Here is a 27,748-nt window from a genome sequence, read left to right as displayed (position 1 = left end):
CTTCTAGCTGAAGTGACTGCTAAAAGGAAAGCTGTTTTCTAGGACAGGAATTTTAAGTCTGCAGTAGCAGCTAGCTCGAAAGGAGGGAGAGTGAGTTTCTCCAATACAAAATTAAGGTCCCAGGCAGGGGTTGGAGCTCTCCTGGGTGGTCTTAAGTTTTTGGCCCCTCTGAGATACTGCTTTAGCACAAGATGAGAGAAGAGGGGAGGTTCTGTGTTGTAATGAGCTGAAATGGCTGAGGCATGGATTTTTATGAAGGAAAAGGACAGGCCCTTGTGAAGCATCTCAGTTAAGTATTGCAAAATGAGGAATGTTGGGCACTGCTGTGCTTATCCCTTGAGATTGATTCCAGGCACAGAATCTTTTCCATTTGTCAGCATAAGATGTTCTAGTACTAGGTCTTCTCACCTCCAAAATGACATCCATCACAGGTTTGCTGAGGGATGCTAAGGGTGAATTTAGGTGATTAGCCACGCTGCAAGATTCAAAGTTTGGAGCTGAGGGTGCAGAGTTTGGTTGTTCTGCTGAGACAGTAAGGAAGGTGCCTGAGGCAGGTGCCACGGTGAAATGTGTGACACACTGCGGAGGAGTGGGTACCAGTGTTGGCGAGGCCAGTCTGGAGCAATCAAAATCATTTTTGGTTTGTCCTGTTTGACTTTTAGTAGAACTTTGGAGAGCAGAGGCAGAGTGGGAAAGGCATAGACTGACAGTTTTTTCCAGCTGAAGGACAGAGCATCCACTTTCCAGGCTTTTTTGTGATGAGTGTGTGCAAAATTTGTCCAACTGATAGTTCTGGGATGAGGCAAAAAGATCCATGTCTGGGCTCCCCCATTTGCGTGTCAACATGTTGAAAATCCATGGTTCCAGTTTCCATTCGTGTGGGTCCATGAGATTTGCTTAGTTCGTCTGCCAGAGTATTCATCTTTCCTGGCAGGAATTGAGCTTGCAGTTGTACTTGATAGCTCAAGGCCGTGTTCCACAATGCCATGGCTAGTCTGCAGAGGGGATAGGAGTGTGTACCCTCCCTGCTTGTTTATGCACCACATAACCATGGTGTTGTCCATCTTTATCAGTAATTGTCCTGGATGAAGGTAGCCCTTGAAGGCTGTCGGTGCATTCTGTACAGCTAGCATTTATTTTTGATTTATATGAAGGTGCATTTGATTTGGGCTCCATTTGCCCTGAATGCACTTCCCTGCCAGATGAGCCCCCCATGCATAGTCTGATGGGTCTGTAGTTAGGGTTTGGGCGGCAGGGGATGGTGTGAATGGCAGTCCCTTGTTCTGGTGGCAGGCCTCTGCCCACCACAGGAACTCTAGGCACAGACAAGGTATAATAGGAATCATTGTTTCCAGGCTGTGACGATGTTGACTCCATAGACTTTTTAAATACCACTGAAGTTTCCTCATATGCAGTCTTGCATATGGAATTAGAAGAATGCAGGAGGCCATGAACCCCAAGGCTTGCAGTATTTGCCTTGCAGAAAGCAGGGTTTTTGTGGCCACCTGTTTGAAGTAAGTCACCAAATAAATTTGCTTTTCTGGCGTAAGGAAAGCCATCTGGGCAGTTGTGTTCAAGCTTGCACCCAGGAATGTAATTTTCTGAGAGGGTACCATTTGAGAATTCTTTTCGTTTATAGTGTACCCTAGACAAGTTAGAACCCTTTTTACAAATGCCAGATGTTTTAGAAGAATGTCCTTGTTTTCTGCCAGAATTAGACAATCGTCCAGGTATGGATATATTTGAATATTTCTTTGCCTGCAAAATGCAATTACTGGAGCCAGGCACTTTGTAAAGATCCTGGGTGCAGTAGATAAGCCAAACGGCAGTGCAGAGAACTGGTAATGCAAGTAGCCTGCTTTGAAGTGGAGGTTTCTGCAAGATTCCCTGATTGGGATATGCAGGTAAGCCTCTTAAATCTAGAGTTGCCAATACTGGTGAAGAGTCAGCATCATGAATTTTGGAATGTCCAGAAAGGTGTTCAGAGTAGATAAATCCAGAATCGGACGTCATGATTTGTCTTTTCTGGGTACCAGGAAAAGTCTTGAAAAGAAACCTTGTCCCTTTTCCTCTTCTGGTACTAGTTGAATAGCCCCCACGCTCATGAGGGAATGTACTTGTTTCTGGGCCTCTGCCCACTGATTTGGGGGCAGGTCTGGCCATCTGTTTGGAGTTAGCAACGTATGGAAATGAAATCTGTATCCCTGTTATACTATATTTAAAACCCATTTGTCCTGGGTTATAAGTTGCCAGTTTTTTGCATGACGAGCCAGTTTTTCCCACAAAGGGGTGGCTAAAAGGTAAGTGCTTGGTAAGTGTAGAGGGAAGTCATTGAGACTGCTTAGCATAGGGAGGTGTCTTGTTTCCAGATTTGGATGAGGAGGCACCCCATTGCTTTGTTCTGAAAGTCCCTTGGGACTGAAACCTGGTGCCTTTGGAATGTCTGGATTTGACTTGAGTGGCTCTCGAAGGAACTGGAAAGGACCAGTTCTTAGTAGGCCAGTGCCTACTAAATCTTGGAGGTTGCACTTGTAAGAAATCTTTCACAGTTTGCATAGATTTAGCTTCATCTTCCATCTTTTTTAGAACTTCTTCAGCCTTATTACCAAAGAGATGGTCCTGTTGTAAAGGAGCGTCCAACAATTTTGCTTTAACATGATCAGGTAGAGATTGCTCTTTGAGCCAAGCATGCCTTCTTAGCACAGACCCAGTTACAGCAGCCCTAAAAGAGGCTTCCAAAGAATCAAAACCACATTGCAAAGTATGTTTTCCAACTTGTTCAGCTGAATGCCATAGATCCTGTAAATCTTTATTTTCCACACAGTCAGAAATCAACATCATTTTCTGTTTAAGCAGTCTCATGATATGCTGCTGATATTTTAGCATATGGACTTGACAGTTTAAAGCCCTGATTGCCAATGTTGCAGGAAATGTAGACCTTCTTACCCCATCTATCCAGTGCCCTGGAATCTCTATCAGAAGGGGTAGGATTTTTAGCAGTAGAAGCCTTAATACCCTTGGGGCCCTGAGAAATGGTTTCAGGATCCGCAACAGGATTCTTGAAAAGGAATTTGTGGGAGTCAGGAACCCTGCAGTATCTGTCTGACTTACAAGGAGCTGGAGGCAGAGAATCAGGATCCATACTAAATTCTGAGAACACATCATCAACAATCTCTAGTACTGGAGGTATAGCCAAAGGCCTATGCTGAGGAAAAAGAAAATTCCTAAGCCTCTTTTTAGATTCAGAAAAATCCTGACTTTCCCAGTGGAAATGTTCCCTTAAGGTATGTAAATTTCTCCAAAAGAAAAATACTCAGGGGAGAAGCAGAAGAAATGGAATCCTCTGCATCAGAGTCCTCATAGGTAGGTATAGACAATTCCTGTTCATTAGAAGAGTCAGAAGAAATAGAATCCTGTTCAGGAGATTCATAGTCAATATCTTGCCTAGGCCTCTTAGAAGGGGGGGGGGGGTTGGCTACCCCTGATTAGAGTTATAAGATCTTCAGCCATTCTTATCATTTGTGTTTTAGGCATAGAGGCCTGAGCATGCGGCCTGGGCATCATTTTTTTAGCCATGGTTCGAGATTTAGGCCTAAATGAAGAAGGAGGTGTTGGTTTAATATGCAAGTCTGTAGGCCTGAATACACCCTCAGAAGCTGGTGCCTGCACAGCGGCTCCGGACCCATCCAAGGTAGAGACATCCGCGGGTTCCATATTTGAAGCATCTTGCGGCATACTGGACTCCGAATGGGTCTCAGTAGAGGCCTGCGAATCAGAAGCAGGTATCAGGGGCTGCAAAAGTGCCTCACTAAGTACCAGTGACTGGCTTAGGAGAAGCATCGTCGGCAGTTTTGGACCTCAGCGGCCTGTCTGTCTTTTTCTTTGCGTTTTTTTTAGGTATTCCGGTAGTCTGATTGCTAACTAATGTCATTTCTGGATAATTAAACCAGAGCCAAAATATTTAGAAGCAAAAATGTACTGACGACGGATAGTGTGTTGATTAAATAAAGCACAGAACCGACAGCAAGGTACGTCATGGTCAGGGCCTAGGCAAGGAATACAGTACAAATGAAAATCCTTATGAGGTATTTGCTTCCCACAAGTAATACAATTACACAGCCTGCATTTAAATTGGAACCTGTGTTCTGAGAGACAGCCTTACAAGATTATCTGCAAATATACAGAGATGAGTATATTTTTCTTTATTATAGAGTTTAATTGTTGCTTAGATACTGATCTGCAAATATACAGAGCTGAGTATATCTTTTTGGTTTTATACTTTATACTGTTAGTGGTTGCTCAAATTTCTGCTGAAACTGTCTTCCCCAACCCCCTCCCTGTTTTTGGTTTGTAGTTAAATTTGGTGGCTTTTGCAGTGCCCGCCCCACTGTAGATTTGATCTAGGACACTCCCCCAGTCTCATCCCTTTACCGCATTCTCCCTAATAAACCCTTTCTGCACTTGCTTTTAGCCCTTTTTAATTTAATTGCATTTTTCAAACTGTGTGTGGTCTAATATTACTACATACTCGTGTGCTAGCTTGCAATGCATGTGAATTGTTTTTACTACTGTTTTTGCTACTTTTCTGTAAAAACAAAAAAAAACTGTAAGCCTGTTTCCTATCTTTCCTGTAACTAGTGTTCCAGATACAGATTTTCTGTATCCAGGACTGTTTGTAAGCTTCTGAGCCCCCAGAGCCTTTCTATGTTGGAGGGAAGCCTTCTAGCTTATCAGTGGGAGTGGTAAGCATTAGGTAACCTGTCTACCACATAAGGATTGGTTCTGGCCCAGAACTTGTAGTTATTGGCCATTTGGGCAATCTTCCATCTCTCTCAACTTTCTGATTTGAAAGCCTGCATTTGCACTTGTTTCTGTAACTCGTCTAGTGCAGATAGAGATTCTTAGTTTTAGCACTTAAATTTGCTTATTCATACTCAGCACTTGTTCAGAACTTGTAAGCACTAAATAAGCTACTAATTACTATAGCACTCAATCTTCCTCATTACCTAGAGGAAAACAGTTTTTGTACTTACTTTTCTCACTGGCGTTGAGAAAAACAGCTCTTGTACTCACTTTCCTCACTTATCTAGAGGAAAATTGTTTTTTTATTCAGGCATGTCCAAGGCTCCCAGTGTTCTCCCCTGTCTATCTGATGAATCTGGGCATCTTGAGGCAATGTAGAAATTGCCTTATGTACACAGACAACCCTCTCCTCCTACCACCCAACACTACAACCTGTGAGAGATGCACTCATCTAGCCAAACTGGAGGCAAAGCTCCCTCCAACCAAGACTGAACCTGACAGTCATAAGGAGAAGGTAAACATTTGCACCACACCACACTCATCACATAGTCTCACTACGTCTACACCACCAAAATCCACACATAGAAACTCAAAAACATTCGCGGAGGCTCTCAATAATAATCTGCCTAAGCAACAGAGACCTCCAAAGCAGAAACACAAGCAAGATCCATTCCCAACACAACCCAAATGACACATAGCCCACAGACTCAGTGTGCCACTCAAACACAGCCAATAAGGCAAAATAACATACCTAACACACTAGTCATAGGTGACTCTATAGTCAGGCACACTGATGTCCCACTCACCAGGCTAAACAAGGAGAAGGTTACTGCCAGCTGCCTGTTGGGTGCCAGGATCCGCCACATAACCCACGCACTCAGGTCACGCCACAACAAGTACAAATATGACTCTCATTGTCCATTTTGGTGTGAATGACCTGAGACGTACCTCCCTGGACTACATGAAAAGAGACATGGAAGAGCTCTGCAATCTTGTAGCCCAGTCAGATAAGACCCTAGCCCTGAGTAGCATTCTGACATCGCCCAGAATGATACCGCAGTACAAGGACAAAATGACTGACTTCAACAATTGGCTAAGCTTCTGGTGTCATTCTAAGGGGATCCAGTATCTGTCTGCTTGGGATGACATGGTCGACAGACCACAATGCTTTGCCACAGATGGCCTGCACCTGTCGCCCCTGGAATTCTGGATACTGGCTAAGGCTCTTGCTGCCCCTATAGTGCCTTTTTTAGGCAGGGTTCAAGTAACAAATTCACCACCATAACAGGAACAGGCAAGCAAAAACTGAGGGTAATGCTACTCGATGCTAGAAGTCTAAATTTAAAAATGCACTCACTCGAGGCACTCCTTAAAATGGAGAACATCGATATCTGTGCAGTGACCGAGACCTGGTTCAAGGCTCCAGAGAGCACCCCTGCACTACCAGGCTATAACTCATACCACACTTTTCAGCCATGTAACCTGGACCGAAACACCAAAGGTGGGGGGGTGTCCATATTCATTAAGGACATCCACACCTCCAGGCTAGTTGCTCAGCATAATGCATCTGAGGTTATCCAAGTGCAACTAACTCTTGGCAAAACTGCAATCCAAATTGTAGCTTGCTACAGATCCCCCACCATGCCCCAGGATTCCCACTCCTCTTTTCTTGATGTACTGGAAAATATTAGGGTTCAACCAAACACCCTAATAATGGGCGACTTCAACTACCCCACCATTAACTGGGAAAACTACTCATGTACCAACTCCTTAGCGCAATGCTTTCTGGACTTCATAAACTCCAATGCCCTAGATCAACTTATCCACACCCCCACCAGGGGCAACAATATCCTAGACCTAGTCATTACCAACATGAGTGACCGGTGTTCCACACCTGAAGTCAACTCCTCGTTGGTCCGATCCGACCATAAGCTAATCACCCTTGATATCCACATCCCACCCCCACCCCCCCATTAAGGAAACCAGTGAAAACATTTCTCCAAAGCCAACTTCATGCTTAAGACAGAAGTAGTGAACTTCATGACACCCATGCAGATGGACAATACAGTTACAACTACTGAATCCTACACAAATGCACTCTATAAGAACTTGCATGATTGCATGGATCATGCTATCCCAAACAGAACCAAGATGCTATCCTCCAAAAAAAGGAAGCCAATCTGGTGGTCCCCTGCCATAAACAAACTGTACAACAGAAGGAAGAAACTGTTGCAAAAGAGAGTAAAATCCCATGAGTGGAGGAGCTCCCTGGTCAGACTCAGTAAGAAGCCGAGATCCCTTATAAGATCCTCCATAGCTAGCTACGAAAATAAAATTGCCACTAATTCCAAGGACAACCACAAAGCATTCTATAGCTATGTCAAGAATCTCAATGGCAACACCCAGATCTGCTCTGAGTTACAGCACAAAGGCATGAAAATTACAGAACCAACTGATATTGCCAACATCCTGGCAGATAGGTTCAGTGCTAACTTTACACCACCCTCACCCCCTAAAGGGCCCATATCTATACAGGAAGAATGCAGAGTCCCTGTAATCACAACTACGCAGGTGAAAGCTGCATTCTCTAAGGCCAAAAACACAGCATCCATGGGACCGGACAACATCCCAGGCTGCGTTTTACACGAACTTCAGAATGAACTGGCTCCCCACTTAAGCACCATGTTCAATAATAGCCTCGCATCAGGCTTCTGTGCCCACTGAATGGCACACAGCAACTGTTATCCCACTCCACAAAGGGGGAGCCACCACTGATCCCGGGAACTATAGACCTATTAGCCTGATGAGCCTGGTCTGCAAAGCCATGGAATGTATCATCATGGAACTCATAAACAAAGACATTGGTAACCTCCAAACTTTGAATCCCACCCAGTTCGGGCTTGTGAAAGGCAGATCATGCCTCCTGTGTCTGATTGACTTCTTTGAGGCAGTCACCAAAGCCGTAGATGAGGGTAAGGTGGTTCACACAGCCTATCTTGACCTCGTCAAGGCTTTCGACACCATCCCCCCATTCTGGAATTACAGTTAAACTAGGCATAAATCCCTACATCACAAGATGGGTTGCCAACTGGCTCACTGACAGAACCCACACTGTAAAAGTTGCAGACTCTAAATCTGACCTCAAACCAGTGACAAGTGGAGTACCACAGGGTTCCGTCCTGGGACCGTTCCTGTTTGGTATCTACTTCTCTGAAGTACAGGCTAACACAGAAGGCTTCTGGCTAATGAAGTTCACAGATGACTGCAAACTAGGAGCCATAGTCAAGTCCCCAAATGATGTGAACATCCTACAGAAGGGCCTCTCTGAGACAGATGCCTGGTGTCAGAGCCATGGCCTCAAGCTTAATGCCAAAAAGTGCAGTGTCATCCCCTTTGGTAAAAACTCTGTACCCATGAACTACCACATAGGCAGCAATCTACTTAACACCGAATGCGTGATGAGACCTTGGGACCCAGGTGGACAGTAGTCCCTCCTTTGATAGTCACATCGCCACAGTAGTCAGGAAGTCCTTCTACGTGGCACATCTCATCATAAAAGGGTTCTCATCCAGGAAAAAGAGGTCATCGTTCCCCTGTACTCGACACTCATTAGACCCACTATAGAGTACAACGCCCCTTTTAGAATGTACCTCACAAGACATCTGCAGCAGCTGGAAAGGCCACAGAAGTACCTCACAAAGAGGATTACTGGATTCAAACAAATGCCCTACACTGACTGCCTCAAAAAACTCCAGCTTTACTCCGTAGCATATCGCCTACTCAGAGGTGATCTCTGCCTAACATATAAAGCTATGACAAACCCAGAGCTGTTGGACATGCTACACCTAAAGAAATCCCAATCTCTCCAAGCTACACACTCTAGGGACCTAAACCTTGTCACCACAATAAACAGGACATGCTGGAGGGATATATTCCTATCCCAGAGACTTCCCATACTCTGGAACAGGCTACCCATCTATGTCAAGCAAAGTTCTTCATTAGCACTCTTCAAGAAAAATCTTGATGAGTGGATGGGAAATGGGAAATGCACCCCGGGGATCACTTCTGTGTCTCTGCTCGACAATGGCACAGGAAAATAACTTTCTTGGGTGGCGTAAGCCAGGGAACCTTCTTGGCTAGGCTTGCGTAGGCCCTTGGGCCGATAGCCTAGTACCTACCTATGAACCTATTAAATTTTACTGACATTGGTAAGGAGCAAGAAAATGTTTCCCCAAGGGGGTACTTAGCTTTTAGTTGAAGACTTCAGTTCTGAAACTTGAAAATGGAAATTTCAGGAGTCAGCCGATCGGCACTTGCGAACTGCTTCTGCTTCGGGCACAGCGCAGCAAGAAAGACTAATGTAATGGCGTCAGCTGCATGTTTTATACCCCCGACAACCTAACGTCATGGAAGAAGGGACAGCAACCAACGCAGGACCCAAGACTTCGTTAATCAGGCCGACTGAGGGCAACCTGCCAACAGATTACCCAAATGTAATGACTGCAACAGTGAAACACGAAGAACATCTAACTACAGCACACAAACTCATTTATCATCCAGAAAAATGCCCTGCACTACAAAACGTATTACTGTCCTACTGTCCAGCAAGGGACCTCCACTCTATTAAATTCTTATTACTCAGAAATAAGTCAAATAATGTTGCAAGGAGACTCGCTCTACTCCAAATATGTTGCTAAACTCTGGAATAGTATCCCACACAAATAAAATTATCTGACAAACGCAATAGTTTTAAAAAATAGTTATGTACTCACCATAATGTTCCACCTGAGTAGTTGTACTTCACTTGTCTTTAACCTGTACTTGGCCGCATATCCAGCATCTGATCCAAACTCAAAGCTCCTCCCCTTACCCATAATGTCCCTATCTCCTTCCTTCCTTCCTTCAGATCGAGTTTGCTGCCCAACCTGTTACTCACACTTGACCCAACAAGAACTTGTCATTATCAGAAAAAGCCTCTCTAAACAATGAGCAGGACAAAAGGACATCTTGAAGGTGTTCAGCTTCTATGTCTATATTATCCCCAAACAAATCAAACAAGGTCAGGGGAAGGCGGGAGGGATGGCTGAAGACAAATGAAGTACAACTACTCGGATGGAACATTATGGTGAGTACGTAACTTCTTTATCTGAAGTAGTTGACTTAATTTGATCTTCAACCTGTGGGACAGTTTCCTCAGCTACTAAACACCTGGGAGGCCCTCATGGAAGGATATTTCAGAGCACGGCGGAGCCAAAAAGATGCCTTGTTCCTGGATATAATGTTTAGTCTGTAATGTGAAATGAAGGCATGAGATGAGGACCAAGTAGCTGCAGAACAGATATCATCCAATGACACTCTGGACCAAAAGGCCGCCGAAGTAGCCACAGACCTGGTAGAATGTGCTTTTACCTGACCTGATGGGGAAAATCCCCTGACAGAATATGCCCAAATAATAAATTGGGAAATCCAGTGGGCAATAGTAACTTTGGAGATTGGTTTCCCCAGAATAAGAAATGAAAAGTTGGTCAGATTTACGAAAGTTTTTTGTCCTGTGCAATTGTCTATGTACATCCAACAAGTGTAATTGTTATTCTCCCTTATTTTGAAAATTTGGAAAGACTGGGAGATTGATCATCTGATTAATATTGGCTTCTGATGCTCCCTCAGGAAGAAAAGATGGGTTAGTATGCAAAGACTCTAACCTTATGAAAAATCATATAAGAAACCTTGATCGATAGTGCCTGAAGTTCAGACGCTTTCCTGGCCGAAGTAATGGCACCTAAAAATGCAGTCCTCCAAGACAGAAACTGCAAATCTACCAAAGCTGCAGGTTCAAAGGAGGTGAGACGAAGGCCTGAAGCACTAATATAAAGTGCCACGGAGGTGTAGGATCCTTCACTGGGGGTCTCAGAAGAAAGGTACCCTTAAGGAAGATCTTGTAAAGTTTAGAAGAAGCCAACAAAGTCATATTTTCCCCCACATGAAAGCTAGAAATTGCAGCTAGTTGAACTTGAACTGTGGACGAACTGGTGCCTTGTTGAAAAATCCCAGACAAAAATTCCAGCACCGCAGAAACTGGAGAAGTAGGGATCCAATGCATGCTGCGAAGCCCATACAGAAAAACATTTCCACTTGCTACTAAAGACTTGTGCCGCCACCAGATTGATTTTAGCAGGAGAAGATAAACCAGGAGACCTAATAATCATGGGAACTGGAGCAGCCAAGCTGTGAGCTTCAGGCTGTCCAGGTCTGGATGGAGAATCACTTAGGAATGAGAAACGAGATCCAGAACTGGAGCCAACATCCATGCTGGAGCTACTAGATGAGACAATAGAAAGGGAAGCCAAACTGGTGAGGCCAGAATGGGGCAATGAGGATCATGATGCTCCACAGCCTGTGGACTTTCTGAAGAAATGTTGGTATCAAGGGTAGAGGAGGATAAGCATACAGAAGACTGGGAAGCCAAGCATGAATCAGAGTGTCTCTGGGGGCTTCCCCCTGAGGGGGGTTCAGAGCAAAGAACTCGCTGCATTTCGCATTGGAAGGAGACGCGAACAGATCACAGCCAGGCTCGCCCCACTTTTGAAAGACCTTTTCCGCCACTGAAGGAGTCAGAGACCACTCGTAAGGCATCAGGACAAATCTGCTAAGCCTGTCTGCTAGAGTGGTGGACCGTCCTGGAATGTGCATTGCTACCAGAAAATGGCCAGTGGAGATCACCCATTCCCACACTCTCATGGCTTAGCGACAAAGGGGATAAGATCAGTTTCCCCACTGATTGTTGCTGTACCAGACCACAGACATGTTGTCTGCCTGAATAGCAATCATCCCTAGGGGAGAATGGGCATGAAGAGACTGCAACGTGAGAAGCACTGCCCTCATCTCCAGGCCGTTGATATGCAAGCTGGTCTTGGATGGGGACCACGTACCTAGGACTGTCCTTCCCGAGCTGTGCCCCCCCCTAGTTGGGAGGCGTCCATAGTCACCATGGCTTTGGGGAATGATGGGAAAAAGGGACTCCCTGGACTAGGTCCAGGGAATGAATCCACCACCAAAGAGTACCTGCACACTTGGGAGATTCTAACAGGATGCGACAATGGCAGATCTAACAAGGACCATTGAACTGCCAGAGTCCACTGAAGAATCTGCATGTGAAGTGCGCTAAGGGTAGCAGATTGACAGCGGCTGCCATAGACCCCAATGCTTGCAGTACCACTTCTGCTGTTGAAGACTGAGCTTGTAGGAAGTAAAGAACATGCAGCTTCAGGCTGTGCATCCTGTCTGAAGTAAGGAAATCTTTTGTTTGGATAGTGTCTAATCGAGCCCCAGTGAAGTCTAAGGTCTGAACTGGGATACTGATTGGCTCCTAGCCAGAAGCAGAGGAACTTCTGAGAGCGCCAGTCCAATTTGATATGATAGCAAGCATCCTGGAGGTCAATAGAGCACATCTAGCTGTTCACCTGCAGAAAGGGCAGGATGGACTGAAGTGTGACCATCCGGAATTTTGCCTTGGCAACTGATAGGTTCAATGTGGATGGATCCAAAATGGGTCTTAGATCCCCATTTTCTTTGGAACTAAAAATAACCTGGAATAAATGCCTGATCTGGAGTGGTCGAGGTGTCAGGTTGGATGACTCATTTTATTAGCAGCTTTTCTATTTCTAGTGCCGCTTCCTCCCTTTGCACGGGTGGGACATCCAGGAGGTGTTTCAGTAGAAGGGATGGTTCAAGGAACAGGACTGAACAGCCTCTGGATATGATCTGCAACACCAAACGATCTGTTGTTCTGGACTCTCATTCTGTTGGGTGTAGTGATAACTGGCCCCCTAACTGCCTCCAGAGAACAGCAGTCAGGCAGCCCTTCAGGGCTGCTGTGCAGGTCTGTCCGAGAATGGTTCGAGACCCTTAAGTTCTCGGACCCCCTCTGCCTCTAGGGCGGCATCTATCATAACCCCTCTAAGAGATGCTGAGTCCTGAGTGTCCCAGGAAAACACCGGAGACTTCCAGAACCACATCTTCTTAGCCTCTCGTCGATTTCTAGAAAATGATCTTTGATGGGAGGAGAAGCGGATCCCAATGGTAGACAGTGTCTTCCCATCCTTCTCCAAAGTCCAAAGTCTCGCTTACCGACTTCCAAAACAGGGAGGAACCATCATACTGGGCACTGATGAATGACACCTTAAAGGGTTCCAAGAACTGACATAGCTGGAGCCAGGCATGTCGCCTGATGGCAATGCCTGTACCGGCTGCCCTAGAAGCTCCCTTGGTAGCATGGGAATGGAGATGCAAGGAGGTGTTAGCAACTGACTTCACAGTGGCCATACGGGTCATCTCCCGCCGACATGGACTCAGGCTTCGACTCAGCAATCTCCTTTACTAGGTCTCCCTGCAGCCGAATTACATGCATCATGTAATTCATTGCTCTTACTGAGAAGGTGGCTGAAGCGTATGCCCGCTTTCTGAATCAATCTATCGCCCTTCACTCTCAGTCAGGAGGATAAACTGAAGAGCTCTCCTGAGCAAGCTCTTTCTTAGTGGCAGCTGCCACCACCATAGCTTTAACTGGGGACCCTTTGTTCCAGTACATCCTATCCAAAGGGGGCTAAAAAACTTTGTCTGGGCGCTTTGGGATGGGTCCACCATGTCCAGTTCCTTCCACACCCAAGATATTATGAGATCCACTAAGGGATCATTGGGAAGGGAACCCAGGAAGTAGATGGGCCTGTGCCGAATGCCTCAAGGAACAAAGATTCATCTGAGGTTGGTTTTTGGGCAGACCACCTCCCCATTGGCAGAGGAGTTCCATGATGTCTCTGAAGGAGACATTCTTGAAAGGTATCGGGAGGAACCTTCCCCTTCCTCAATCGGTGTCTTTGGTGAGTGACTCCAGTGAGGAGTCTAAGTGCCTCCTTTTGCATGTGTGCTTGCAAGGAACCTCCTCTTTGGGAACCTCTGGGAAGGACACAACAACGTCCTGCTGCTCCCAAGTGGGAGCTTCCGGAGGCAAAACAGCGACAGGCTGTCCCTGAGATGGCAGGATTGCCGGGACAGTACCCAAAACAGGGTGTCAGGGTAGAGTCTGAGGATGAGCTGTTCAAATCGAGAAAACGCTCTCCACCACATCAAAGGCCAAAGGAGAACGGACATCCTGCAAAAGGCCAGTAGGAGCCATCCCCCCTGACCGAATGGGGGAGTCAGTGTCGAGATACCGAGGGGAAGACTGTGATCTGACACACTCTGAGACGACGACAACCCCTCGGATCCAACCCAGAGGGTCCTTGGATCTAGAGGCTCCAAAACCAAAGGTCGGATCAGAGAAGGAGCAATTGGGGTAAAGAATGACTGTGAGCTTCCTGCTCTGGTGGGAGAGGCAGGCAGGCAAAACTCCCATCTGGATTTGGGTGCAGATGAACCTCCGCGTCATCTTGTCCATCTCTGCCTCACTAAGGCTTAGGGTAGAGCGGGAGGAGGAGGCTACCAGCACTGGTCTGGAGTGACTGTTGGGGGGGGGGGGGAGCCTGCCAGGAAGACCAGCTCTGGGACTCCTCTGGCTCAGGGGAAACCAGGGAGAGTGGAGCCGGGGAGATCCTGGCCTGGTAGTTGGCCTAGATTTTGTTAGTGGCCTGGCTGGAGCCGAGCTATCAGGAGACCACTTCTGCCTGTCCTTTTTTGACTTCTCTTCCCCGGTCCTCCTGCTGGGAGTTTGAGTCTCAGAGACTGGGGAAGAGGTAGAATCCGAGGCTGAACCAGGACCCGGCGGTGCAATACTACTGTCCCTGTGGAGGAAAGTAGGCCCTTCAGAATGAGCTTATCCCTCCTGTCCTTCAGTGCCCTGGCGTTAAACCCAGCACAGATAGAACAGGAGGTTTGTAGATGGACTGCCCCTAGACACACCACGTGCAGAGTGTGGCCATCGGCTGGGGAGAGCATATGGCTACACTCTGCGCATTTTCTGAAACCAGGTTTAGGGGTATCTGCCATAATTCCAAGACAGGCCCAGAACACACACACACACACACACACACACACACACACACACACACACACACACACACACACACACACACACACACACACACACACACACACACTCTAAAGGAAAGATCGGAAAGGGAGAAGAAGAATTTTTTTTTTCCCTTAACGATGACCTGCGTGAAGGGGGAGGTAGAAAGTAGAGATAGAAAAGGTTCAAGAGAGAAATTAGGCCAGAAAACACTCACTTACCCAAATAATTTGCTAAGAGCTCAGACCACGATGCTTTTCTTCGGCGAACGAGAACTGATGGGAGGAAACAGACAGGGACATTATGGGTAAGGGGAGGAGCTTTGAGCTTGGATCAGAACCTGGATATGCAGTTGAGTCGGATCTGATATGGATCCATAACCCACAGGTTGAAGATCAAATGAAGTCAACTACTTCAGATACACAGCTTAAACATCTTAACCAGTCCTGGTTTTGCACACGCTCATCACAAGGTTAAGACTGTGTTCACCATACGATAATCTCCAAATACTCTACATAAACAATACTCTCAACCTCTCACTGAAAAGACAATTTTTTATGCATAACTACTGCCTGTACAATCCACCAAGATGCATGAGTTTTTTTCTCTTTAGTAAACTCCACCTCTAATTTTATAATGTATAAATGTAATAATTGTTGGTGTATAAGTGTAACTAGAAATGCAACTACTCTGTGTTTAACTGGAATTTAGTATAATGCAAGGTAAACAAATGCAGCTTTTCTCCCCAGGCTTCCACTGAAAATGGGTATTGCCCAGTCAGACTTTGCCAGTATACAAAGACAAATTAATATATAAATAAATAAATTATATAAACAGCAATGAAAACAAAAGATACAAATGCAATTAAATACATACCCTTCTTTAGGAAACTTTTGTTCAATTTCTACCTGATGGTGACTGAGAAGTTCTGAAGTGCTTGCGTTAAAAACCTACAGAAAGGACAAAAATAATTATCTTAGTAATGATCTACTCAGCAGAAACAAATAATTATGTTTACTAATGGAAATACTTAATGCTTACAAATATGACCAGAACTGGCTAACTTTTAAAGTCACACAACACTAAAATCAGTGTCAGTGTATCCCTCTATTTGCCATGATTTCTGGCATGTGTGTCATTGCAGTTGTCTATTCTACCACCGTATCAGAGCAGTTATTATTCAGCAACCTTTTAAAACACCTCACTATCTCCACATTATTTAGTGTTTCACAGGTGAAAGCACTTCCACATGAGAGGGTGGTGGCAATGGGAACCTGTGGGCATTGCTCACCTATCGCAACCAGTTTACTGAGGAGACAAGCAACAGATATACCTAGATAGTGAAGCAGGATACTCAGATTCTTGATCATTTCTAAAAATAAAAATGTTGACTAGTGCCAACCCAGGAACACAGGAAGGATACGAGGCAAGCAATCACAAGGACAATAAGATGTCTAGTAATATACACCTTCAAGTAGACCCATTTCAAAAGTTTATGCCTCCCCATTCAAGCATTTCATAGTATTACCTCCCAAATCAAGCAGGTCTCGACTTGACAATGCGGGTGTAAATTTGTGTCTACCCATACAGTTATCAAAACTAGTCTTAAAGATAGTTAAAGTAGTACTTCGACATGTACAGGTAACTCATTCCATAGGCAGGGAATATGAGTTAAGAACCTCTCTCTCAGGAGAGTCTGGCTTATTTACTTAACTTTAAATATCCTGGAATTTTTATAACTCAGTCCTTGAATGTATTCCGCTTCAGTTTACGCCAGAAACTGATCTGCAGCCTCTGATTACAAAAATTTATTTAATTTTTAAACATCAGTTGTGGGTAAAAGATTTTAATCTCCATTCTATAAATGAATTATGCTGCAAAACTTAGTCGTAATTTTAAAACTCTATGGAGCCTGGAGGATCAATTAATGAGCCATGTGTAGCTCTAGACCCACAGAGTGCAGATTTGCAATATGTAAAATAAAATACATGCCATGCTAATACGAAGTTCAGTTTTCTACTATTATAGGAAGGTAGCTTTAATAGACATCAAAACTTGCAGATCTGCTTAACCAAGATGTGAGGAAGGTAAATACTGTAAGTTACTTGGAGCATGAAATACCAGTTTCTGGGATATCAAATATATAGGGTTGTAGGTACAATAATTTATATCTTCAGCTGGTCTGGCTTGTGAAGGATATCCACATGGTACAAGAAGCAAGCAAAATAAATACCCATATGCACATGGTCCCTAAATAACTCCAAGATGTAACTATTTGGCTTCAGATTTCATGCTTCAGGAATAAGAAGTTGTTAGGCTGAGGAGACCCAGGTATTACTTTATTAATAGTAGAGTTTATTAGCACACTGTATATCAATACACCAAGAATATTTGAACTGTATCTTACTGAAATTGGTACACCTTGTTTGCTGTAGCATAGACTAGATCCAGGCCTGCTGAATCTAGCTTCATTTATATGCTTGTTGTTTGTTTGCTTGCTATTTCCCTGGAACGCTAATTCCACCTAATACGCGGCTTCTCAGCGCTTAAGTGGATCACTAGTGATATCTGCATTGCTTACTGTACTTATTTCCTTGTTTCACTTGAAAGAAAGTTACTGTTTGTCGTTTTTGCATTTAAGTTACCTGTAACACATTGCACTTAAGTTACCTGGCACTTGCTCATTAAAGCAATTATATAAGTCAGCACTAAAAATTAAAAGCACTACACCCTCACTCCCCACTGGCCCTGGTTTTCAATTAAGGAATTCCCAATATTATTCTAGCATGTCCAAAGGTCAGTTGTCAATCTCCTCTCCGGTCTAGCTGGTGAATCTGGGAATCTTGAGGCAATGTTACAACTGCCTCATGTACACAGACAACCCTCTCCTCTTCCCAACAAATTCCAACACATGTGAGAGATGCAACCATATAGCCAAACTAGAGGCTAAGCTCTCTCAACTCAGTACTGGCATAACCAGGTCAGGATGAGAAGGAAACCACACTCACTACAATTCCAGTCTCACATAGACCTACCACAACAGCAAACCAAACACATAATCACACAAAAACATACTCGGAGGCTCTAAATAAAGATCTGCCGAAGCAGCAGAGACCTCCAAAGCAGACACCCAAGCAGCCGCTACCCCAAAACAAAACACGTGCAACACATATCTCACAAAGCCAGTGTGCCAAACAGTCACAGACCTTAAGACTAAACAACACACCTGATACACTTGTAATAGGTGACTATCAGGCACACTGACGTCCCGCTCACCAGGCTGAACAAGGAGAGGGTCACGGTGAGCATCCTGTCGGGCGCTAGGATCCGCCACATAACACAAGCACTCAGGTCACTCCAAGGCAAGTACAAATATGACTCAGTCATTGTCCATGCTGGTGTGAATGACCTGAGATGTACCTCCCTGGACTACATGAAAAGAGACATAAAGGAGCTCTCTGAGCATGTAGCCCAGGCCGGTATGACCCTGACCTTAAGTAGCATCTTACCCTCTCCAAGAATGATGCCACAATATGAAGACAAGATGATCAATTTCAACAATTGGCTTAAGTACTGGTGTCATTCAAAGGGGATCCAATGCCTGTCAGCTTGGGATGATATGCTCGACAAGCCACGATGCTTCACTAGGGACGGCTTGCACCTGTCACCCTGGGCTTTCGGATATTGGCAAAGGCTCTTGCTACCCCCATAGTGCCTTTTTAGGCAAGGCTCAAAAGACAAACCCACCTCCATAGGTATCACAAGGGATAAGAAACTAAGAGTAATGCTACTCAATGCCAGAAGTCTAAACCTCAAGATGCACTTTTCGAAACTCTCCTTAGCATGGAGAACATCGATATCTGTGCAGCAACAGAAACCTGGTTCAGGGCTCCCGAGAGCACCCCAGCACTACCAGGTTATACCTCATACCATGCTTTTCAGCCCCAAAACCTAGACCGAACCACAAAAGGAGGGGGAGTATCGATATTCAAAGATACCCACACCTCCAGGTTGGTGGCAAAGCATGAAGCATCAGAGACTATCCATGTGCAACTAACAGTGGGTAAAACTGCCTTCCAGTTTATAGCCTGCTACAGACCACCCTCCCAAACCCAGGAACCCCACTCAGCCTTCCTGAGAACACTGGAAAATATGAAGGTCTCTCCAAACACCATTATATTGGGCGACTTCAACTACCCAAACATAGACTGGGAGCATTACTCTAGCTCCAACACCCTAGCCCAAAGGTTCCTAGAATTTATAAACTCAAATGCTATGGAACAACTTGTTACCACTCCCACAAGAGGGAAAACATACTGGACCTGATCATCACCAACATGGGGACTCTATGCTCCAGACCAGAAGTGTATCCCTCACTGGTAAGATCAGACCATAAACTAATCTCACTGGATATTCACATCCCGACCCCACCCCCTGCCCAGAAAACCACAGTGAAAAACTTCTCTAAAGCAAATTTCACACTCCTCAAAACTGAGGTGGAATTCTTCAAAGCCCCCGGTCCTGTGGAAAATACGGCCCAGACCGCAGAATCCTTTATAAACGCATTCTATGAACACCTTCAGGAATGCATGGATCATGCGCTCCCAAATAAAACAAAGACCCAATCCTCCAAAGGCAGACGTCCTGTCTGGTGGACCCCAGCCATAAACAAACTATACAATAGAAGGAGGAAGCTACTAAATGATAGAGCAAAATCCCAAAAAGAGAAGGCATCACTGATCAGTACTAGCAAAAAACTACGGGCACACATAAAATTGTCTAAGGCCAGCTTCGAGAGAAAAATTGCACAGGACACTAACGATAATCACAAGGCTTTCTTTAGTTATGTTAGGAACCTGGGTGGTAATTCCCAGATATGCTCAGAATTAGTCCAAAATGACAAAAATACACCGAACCCACAGACATTGCCAACATCCTAGCTGACAGGTTCAGCGCAAACTTCTCCCCCCTCCCCACCAAAAGGGCAAATATCTATCCCAGCAGAGTGCTGCCCCCCTGACATCTCAGATGCTCAGGTAAGAGCCGCCCTCTCCAAAGCAAAAAACACAGCATCAATGGGACCAGATGGTGTCCCGGGCTGCATCCTACATGAACTCCAAGAAGAGCTAAACCCAAACATAAAACTACTGTTCAATCTCAGCCTTATTACAGGATATGTGCCCAAAGAGTGGCGTACAGCAACAGTGGACCCTCTCCATAAAGGTGGTGCCTCAACGGATCCTGGAAACTATCGCCCCATAAGCCTGACTAGCTTGGTCTGCAAAGCTATGGAAAGGATCATCATGGACCTCATAAATAAAGATATTGGGGACCTACAAACACTGGTTCCTACCCAGTTCGGCTTTGTTAAGGGCAGATCCTGCCTCTTAAACTTGGTTGATTTCTTTGAAACAGTCACCAAGGCCATTGACGAGGGGAAGGTGGTCCACACAGCCTACCTGGACCTCGCAAAAGCCTTCGATACAATACCCCACTCGGGCATTATAGATAAGCTCACCAGCTTAAATATAAATCCCTATGTCACTAGATGGATTGCAAACTGGCTCAAGGACAGAGCCCACATGGTTAGAATTGCTGGAGCCATGTCAGACTCCAAACCAGTTACAAGCGGTGTCCCACAAGGCTCAGTCCTGGGACCTCTCTTGTTCGGTATATATTTCTCGGAGGTACAGGCCAACACGGAAGGACTGTGGCTGACCAAGTTCGCAGATGACTGCAAACTGGGCGCCATAATCGACTCTCCAGCCGACACAAGCATCCTCCAAAAGGGCCTCATAGAAACAGACAACTGGTGCCAGAGCCATGGCCTCAAGCTAAATGCCAAAAAGTGTATAGTCATCCCCTTTGGCAAAAACAAAGTGCCCACAAATTACCACATAGGTGGTAATCAAGTACAGAAGAAGTAATTAGGGACCTGGGGACCAAGTTGATAGCAATCTCTCATTTGACAACCATGTGGCCAAAGTGGTTAGAAAAACATTTTATATAGCCCACCTAATCATGAAGGGATTCACATCTAGATCAGGGGAGGTCATCGTGCCTCTTTACTCATCCCTCATCAGGCCCATAATTCAGTACAATTCCCCTTTTTGGATGTACCTTACGACACCTGCAGCAACTGAAAAGACCCCAAAAGTACCTCACCAAGAGGATCAAAGGGCTCAAACAGATGCCATATGCTGCCCGGTTAAAGAAACTCCAGCTCTACTCAGTGGCATACCGCCTGTTCAGAGGCGATCTGTGCCCGACGTATAAAGCCATGTCCAACCCAGAATTAATGGACATGCTGCACCTCAGAAAATCCAAATCCCATCGAGCTAAGCTCGAGACTTGAACCTCAGCACTGAAATAAATAGGACATGCTGGAGGGACAAATTCATAACCCAGAGGCTCCCTTCACTCTGGAATAAAATCCCAGTCCAGGTTAGGCAGTGTCCCTCACTGACTCTCTTCAAGAGGAATCTTGATGAGTGGATGGGAGATCGTAGGTTTACCCCTGGTATCACTTCTGTGTCACTGTTAGACAGAGGCACAGTATACTAACCTCGAAAAAGGGCATAGCAAAATAAATTTAAAATGGGTGGCGAAAGCCAAACACATTCTGGCTAGGCTTATAAATGCCCTAGGGCAGATAGCCTAGTATGAACCTATGAACCTATAATAGTCATGTAGCCAGGCAAGGTGCTTCAGAGCTAATGAAGGTCAATTATAAAACCTCTGAATGATTTAGTGAGAAAGAACTATGACTTAGTGTGAAAAAACTATTATGTGGTAGTCTATTCTGTGGCAGTTTCTGCAAACAAGATGCCAAGTAAGATTGCATGTAAAGATCCACATTCGCAACATTGACAGCTAAATTCACAGAGCATGCAAGCACTACAACACTGTTTTCTGCAGCGGGGCAAACCCCACCCCTACAACTCTTGCTAATTATATACAAAACACAAGGGTGTGTCGATCTTGTGCAAATGTGAACTGTTTTGATGAAAAAATAAATGTCAACCAAAACAAGTGTAAGTATGTGTGTGTGTGTGTTATACACAGACAGACAGAGACAGACAGCCACAGAGACAGACAGAGACAGAAAGACAGACAGAGACAGAAAGACAGACAGACAGAAAGACACAAAGACAGACAGAGAAAAAACCCCACAGACAGAAAGACACACACAGAAAGACAGACACACAGACAGACACACATACATGGGTGTACTTAAAATATAAACAGAATAATAAATCAATAGCAAACATATCCACACTGAAAAGTATTTAAACAGAATATCGACAAAATTGTGCTTAGATATTTTTGTTGCTGACATGCTGTTTAAATAATCACAATTATATCCATAAGAGTGTCATGCGATTCATCACTGCACACATTTCATCTCATGCCGAACTGCTGAGTTCATCAATGATACAGCTGGTCGAATTACATGACCAAACTTCATTAGATGGACCATTGCATAATTCCAAGGCTTGGATTGTGAGACTGGGGCGACTTATTTCCACCTGGTTTAAATGACCATTTGTGATATGATAGCTGATTGGATGGTCTTGATTATGTGTCTTGATTTGTTTATATATCTATATATATATATATATATATATATATATATATATATATATATATAGGTGGAGTAAACTACAGTTACTGTTATGCATTGATAAAGGCCATTGGGCTTCACATTGCTGGCTGTTTCATGTTGTTTTACTGTTTGCTTTTTGAGCCTTTGCACCAGCTGTCCATGTGGAAGTACTGTGGTTTGGTTGCTTCCTTGTTCATTCCACTGGTGGTGTTTGTTGTGAGAGGTTGTGTATAGTTCTCCAGTCAGGAGAACTTTTGGGATTAGTCCCAGCCTTTGGTTTGTCAAGTTCCAGGCTTTTTTGGATACACTGTTTATTCTCCAGTCTGGAGAACTTCTGGCTTTAACTACTCCATTTGGAGAAGTTATGTGATGTATGATGTACTTCACAATGGTTGTTTTAAGGAAGGCATGGTTGTTCAGCGCTTTGCTTTAATTTACCTGCAGTATTCATTTTGAAAAGGTTGGTGAACATCTGTATAGGTGGGAGAGCAGCTATAATCTGCGAGTGTTTTTTTGAAGGTATCGCTGACCCAATTTGTTGATAACATTTATTTATTTATTTATTTATTTATTTATTTATTTATTTATTTGCATTTGTTTAACCAGGATAGTCCATTGGGCTCAAGAACCCGTTTTCAATGGAGTCCTGGGGAGAAAAGCTCCACATACATAATTAACAGAGAATGAGGATAAACATAGACATTACATGGGGTTCAACATGAGAAAAGTAACAAGTACAGGGGAAATACATATACATTTGATGGGGTAAAACATAATACAATGTACATAATAAATCGTGTAGAAAACAGCTGAGACAAGGCAATAAGAGTTACACCAAATTAAAAACAAAAATATGCTGCCTGGTGTTCTTATAGTCAGAGCAGTCAGAGCTGAAAGAGTTTCAAGATGAAATAGTAGGTTATGAAGGGTGAGAGCAGGAGCATTGCCATGAGGAAGATAGATAAGAGTGGAGTGATTTTTTGAAGGATGGGAGGCTTGTGATAGTCGAATAGAGGGAGGAAGGGAGTTCCATGGCGTGCTAGAGAGAAGGACAGGAGGTTTTGTCCAGGAGGGTGGTGGGGTCTGTGTATTTCTATGAGGTTTTGATTGTTTGATCTTAGCTGTCTTTGTGTGTGGTGGATTTTAAAGGTAGAAGAGAGTGAGGGGCAGAGGGTTGACTGGAAAATCAGTTTGTGAGCATATGTGAGTTGGGTATATGAGAGGTAGTTGGGTAGTTCTAACCATTTTAGTTGGTGGAGTGGTTCACAGTGGTGTATAGATGATTTGTTAGAAGTGGCAAATTTGGCAATTTTATTGTAACAAGAGGATAGTTTGGTTTTGAGGGAAGATTGGAGGTTAGTGAGAAGGGGTGCTCCATAGAGGAGGGAGGGTAAGAGGAATGTAGTTGAGAAAGTAATTTTGGTAGCTGGGCTAAGAAAGCGATTATGACGGTAGAGCATGCCAAGTTTTTGGTGTGTTTTTTTTATGTTTTTTAGCAGATGGGAGTGGAATTTAAACTGGTCATCGATTTGGACTCCTAATAGTTTGGTTTCTGATACAAGCTCAAGGGGAATGTTATTATGGCTATAGATGGAGAATGATTTAAGATCGATGTTAGTATTTTTTGAAGGGGTAAATATCATGAGTGTGGTTTTAGTAGCGTTAAGGGCTAGATGGTTGTCTTTCATCCAATTTTCAGTGGTGGAGAAGGCTTCCTGGGTAAGCTTTAGTAGAGTTGGTATGGTACATCTAGCGGCACAAATATTGCTGGACGTTTTTTTCAGCAGGTGGAATATTTGGAACTTGCGGCTGTGATTTACAGTTACTGTCTTTATCTTCTAAACATCAGTATTGCCGTTTAATGAGTTTTTGGGTGGTATTTGGTTTGAGAGATATTGGCCTACTTCAGTTTACATTTGCGGCAGTGATTTATGTTATTTACTTCAACTTTGGATATTCGATTGAAAAAAATGGTAGTCTTATTCTTACCTCTTTTTATTGGCAATATTTGTTATGGTAAGGATTGGCGAATATCTACAGTTAGGAGAGCAACTTTAATTTGTGAGTATTCTACTTCAGGCATTGCCAACCTAATTTGTTGACAACATCCAACGGCATAAATATTGGCGGTATGTTTCTTCAGCCGTGGGAATATTTGGAACTTGCGACTGTTTTATACTGACTTTATTTTTCGGATACCAACATTGCCGTTCAATAATTTTTGGGGCAGAATTTGTCAGAGCTATTGGCCTATTGGGAAACTATTCCATATTTGTGACAGTGCCTTATATTTATTTATTTATTTATGTCATCTTTAGAAGTACTGCATTCACTTTTTTGAAAGTGAATACTGATATGGACCTTGTGTAAAGGTGCTTCATATTTGATATTGGTGGTTCCGATATATGACAGCAAGACAAATTTTTTGTCCTCAGTCAGGGATTATACAGTGACTTTGGTTTATTATTTTTCGTGGCTTTTTTAGCTTTATATGTGTTTTAACCTATGGGCATTATGAACAATTTAACATTTTTTTCTTTTTACATTTAGCTTGCTACATTGTTTAAAAACAAGCACCGTTTTTTTTATTACAGTCAGGTTTTTGCGCTCATATTATTACCATTGCAGTTTAGGCTTAATGCAACAAGGGCTTTATTTTTATAGAAGTACTGATTGTCTTCCAGTTTGTATCCTTGAATCCTGCTGGCTTCCAATTGATTTATGTGACAAAATACAATTAAGTCAGCCATTGTGTGAATTGTATTGGACTTCAGTATTTGCCCATATTTTTTCTTTATCTACACTGATTTATGTGGATTAACAACTAACTATATAACATCTTGTAGACGATTTTTTGACTGTTAATACGGTCAGGTTTTGTATTTAGGTGGAACTAATTAGCACTTTTGTTTTGGTTTTCACCTTGAGTTTGGCTTTATCACAACCCATACTATTTGGATATCGTAAGTACACATTAGGGCATATAATGCAGATCTTATAAACATTCTTAAAGGGTTATCAGCCAACAAGGAGGATATTCAGGTATTTGTGTTTGCAGCCCATGATAAATCAAAACAAATCTCCTTCAGATGTTTCACGTACATCTATTTTTGACAAGCTTTTTAAGAGCATGAAAATTCTTAGATCATGCTTATGGCACTTAGTTATTTAAGGTATATCTGGAAAAAAGTGTTTCACCTAGGGGCCTGAGAATCCATATAAACCCCCTTGTGGGCCAACTGAATGATATGCTGTTAACAGCTTGGTCAGTGATCTAACAAAATTCCTCCATGGAGTTTGTAAAAACATTACATGCGTTTTATGAACATAAAATAGATGTTTATATTTCTGAGGCTACTGGGATATGTGAGGAAGCCAAACAGCATGAAAGTCAACCAATTTACAAAAGTTGTTTTCATAAGTTGAGTGTAGATTTATTGCAATTTGAAAAAGAATTAAAGAAAGGAAATTTCAAAAATTTAGTATGGATCTAAGGGATTACAACCAGGGGAAAGGTATGTAAAGTGTTAAATTTGCTAAAATGATTTTTAACAAACTGGACAAAAAGAGAAAAAGGAAGAAATCCATCTTTAAGAGAGCTATTAATGACACCTCAGGTGAAGATTCATCTTCCTATACTGACACAGAAACAGACAACAAATGTCACCAGCTCATAAAAAATGTGTTCTTTTGAACAGGTTGATTTAGAACAAGACACCAACAGGGTTCCTTTAGGAGCAGAAAGAGGGGGGTAGGAAACAAATTCAGATCTATCACTAGAAGCATTGCTGCACTTTTTGAAACTGAAGTAAATACAAATAATGTTGTCTGATGTGGATTATCAGGTACTGAATAAAGGTTTGAACTTTATTCCTGGTTACTTTGTGTCTGAAGATACTTTTGTTGCTGATTTGAATTCATTTTGTAAATTACGTAACCTCCAACTGTATTTTAAAAATGATGATAGTAGTGAGCTTTCAGCTCCTTTGACACCTGGATTTAAATTTCATAAATCTATGATCACCCCACCCATGAATAAACATGTAGACATTTTTCAGAAATGCATTCTTAGAGTTACATTTTGGTTCCAATATGAACAAAAAATGTCTTCCTTACAATCTAACATTGCCAGAAGTGGAAGATTAGATGGGTTAAGGAAGAATATAGTAATTATTCAGGCAGATAAGGGTGGTACTATAGTGGTGATGGATTGGTCCATGTATGTCGCTGATCAACAGCTGCTGGACGGTAGATTTTATACATCAGTGTCTATTGATCCCACCTCCAGGTTTAAAGTGGAGAGAGATGGATTTTTACAAATTGCAGTTAGGGTATAATATCTGAAAAAACTTCATTTCATCTGAAAGCTAAAGATCCAGTACCTCAGTATCTATATTTGCTTCCGAAGATGCACAAAGATGTTAATAAACCACCGGGTAGACCTATTATGTCTGGTAATGGTTCGCTTACAGAGCCACTTTGTTTATTTGATTACGTTCTTGAAACAGTTATTGAAAAAAGTGTTAGATTTCGATTACAAGATACAACTGAGTTTCTTAGCATCATATCTGATGCTCAATTAGAGCCCGGGTGGTTGATGTGTCGATGTCACTTCTTGTACACCAGTATTCCTCATTGGGCTGGTCTTTCAGCATTGGAATACTGGTTGGATAAACTCCATTGTATAGTCCTGGGTTCAACAATTTTCTTTTGTGCTTAGCAGAACAGTTCCTCATTAAGAATCTTTACTTCAATGAAAAATGTTTTTTTTACAGCTATGGGTGTTTCATTTGCACCCATATATAGTGATTTATTTATGGGATATCTTGAGCAAATGATTATCTATGATAATAGTCATAATTTATTTCTTGATGAAATACATATTTGGAGACACTTTCTGGATGACTGCTGGATAGTTTGGAAATCAGATGCCACATATTTACAAGAGTTTGTTTAGTATTTAAATGAAAACAAGTGGGGCATTCAATTTACAACCAGTTTTCATATGGAGTCCATTCTTCATGTAACTTTGATTAGACAATCTGATGGAACATTGGCTAGTTCTATATATCGGAAACCTTTTCATTCCAATACATTGTTATATGCCTCCAGCTGTCATCCCAAACACATAAGAAATATCCCTAAATCTCAATTTATGAGGATCTGTCGCATCTGCTCTAATAAAGAGTTTGAGTATCAGGATAAAGATTTAATATCACGGTTTACTGCATGTGGTTACTCTCCAGCACATTTGGTTTGAACTAGTCAGGATTTTAAAAAACTACAAAGGAGTGATTTATTAACATCACAATTATAACAAAAATTTGGATCATAAC

The 27,748-nt window shown here is 43.1% G+C and overlaps 1 protein-coding gene across 3 annotated transcripts in view; it reads right to left on the bottom strand.

The window, feature by feature from the left end:
• GK (glycerol kinase) overlaps window positions 1-27,748 on the bottom strand; it is a 609,816-nt gene that overhangs the window by 486,840 nt on the left and 95,228 nt on the right. For all 3 annotated transcript variants that reach the window (XM_044072382.1, XM_044072384.1, XM_044072383.1), the window contains exon 2: window positions 15,683-15,756. In XM_044072382.1, the coding sequence (XP_043928317.1) occupies window positions 15,683-15,756 (74 nt within the window). The remainder of the gene's footprint in view (window positions 1-15,682; window positions 15,757-27,748) is intronic.

Source organism: Protopterus annectens, chromosome 5.part0 (assembly GCF_019279795.1).
Source record: "Protopterus annectens isolate FY-2018-M chromosome 5.part0, PAN1.0, whole genome shotgun sequence".
Lineage (NCBI taxonomy): Eukaryota > Metazoa > Chordata > Ceratodontiformes > Protopteridae > Protopterus > Protopterus annectens.
Note: the sequence above shows the minus strand (reverse complement) of the source record. Positions and strands in the feature narration are given on the sequence as shown.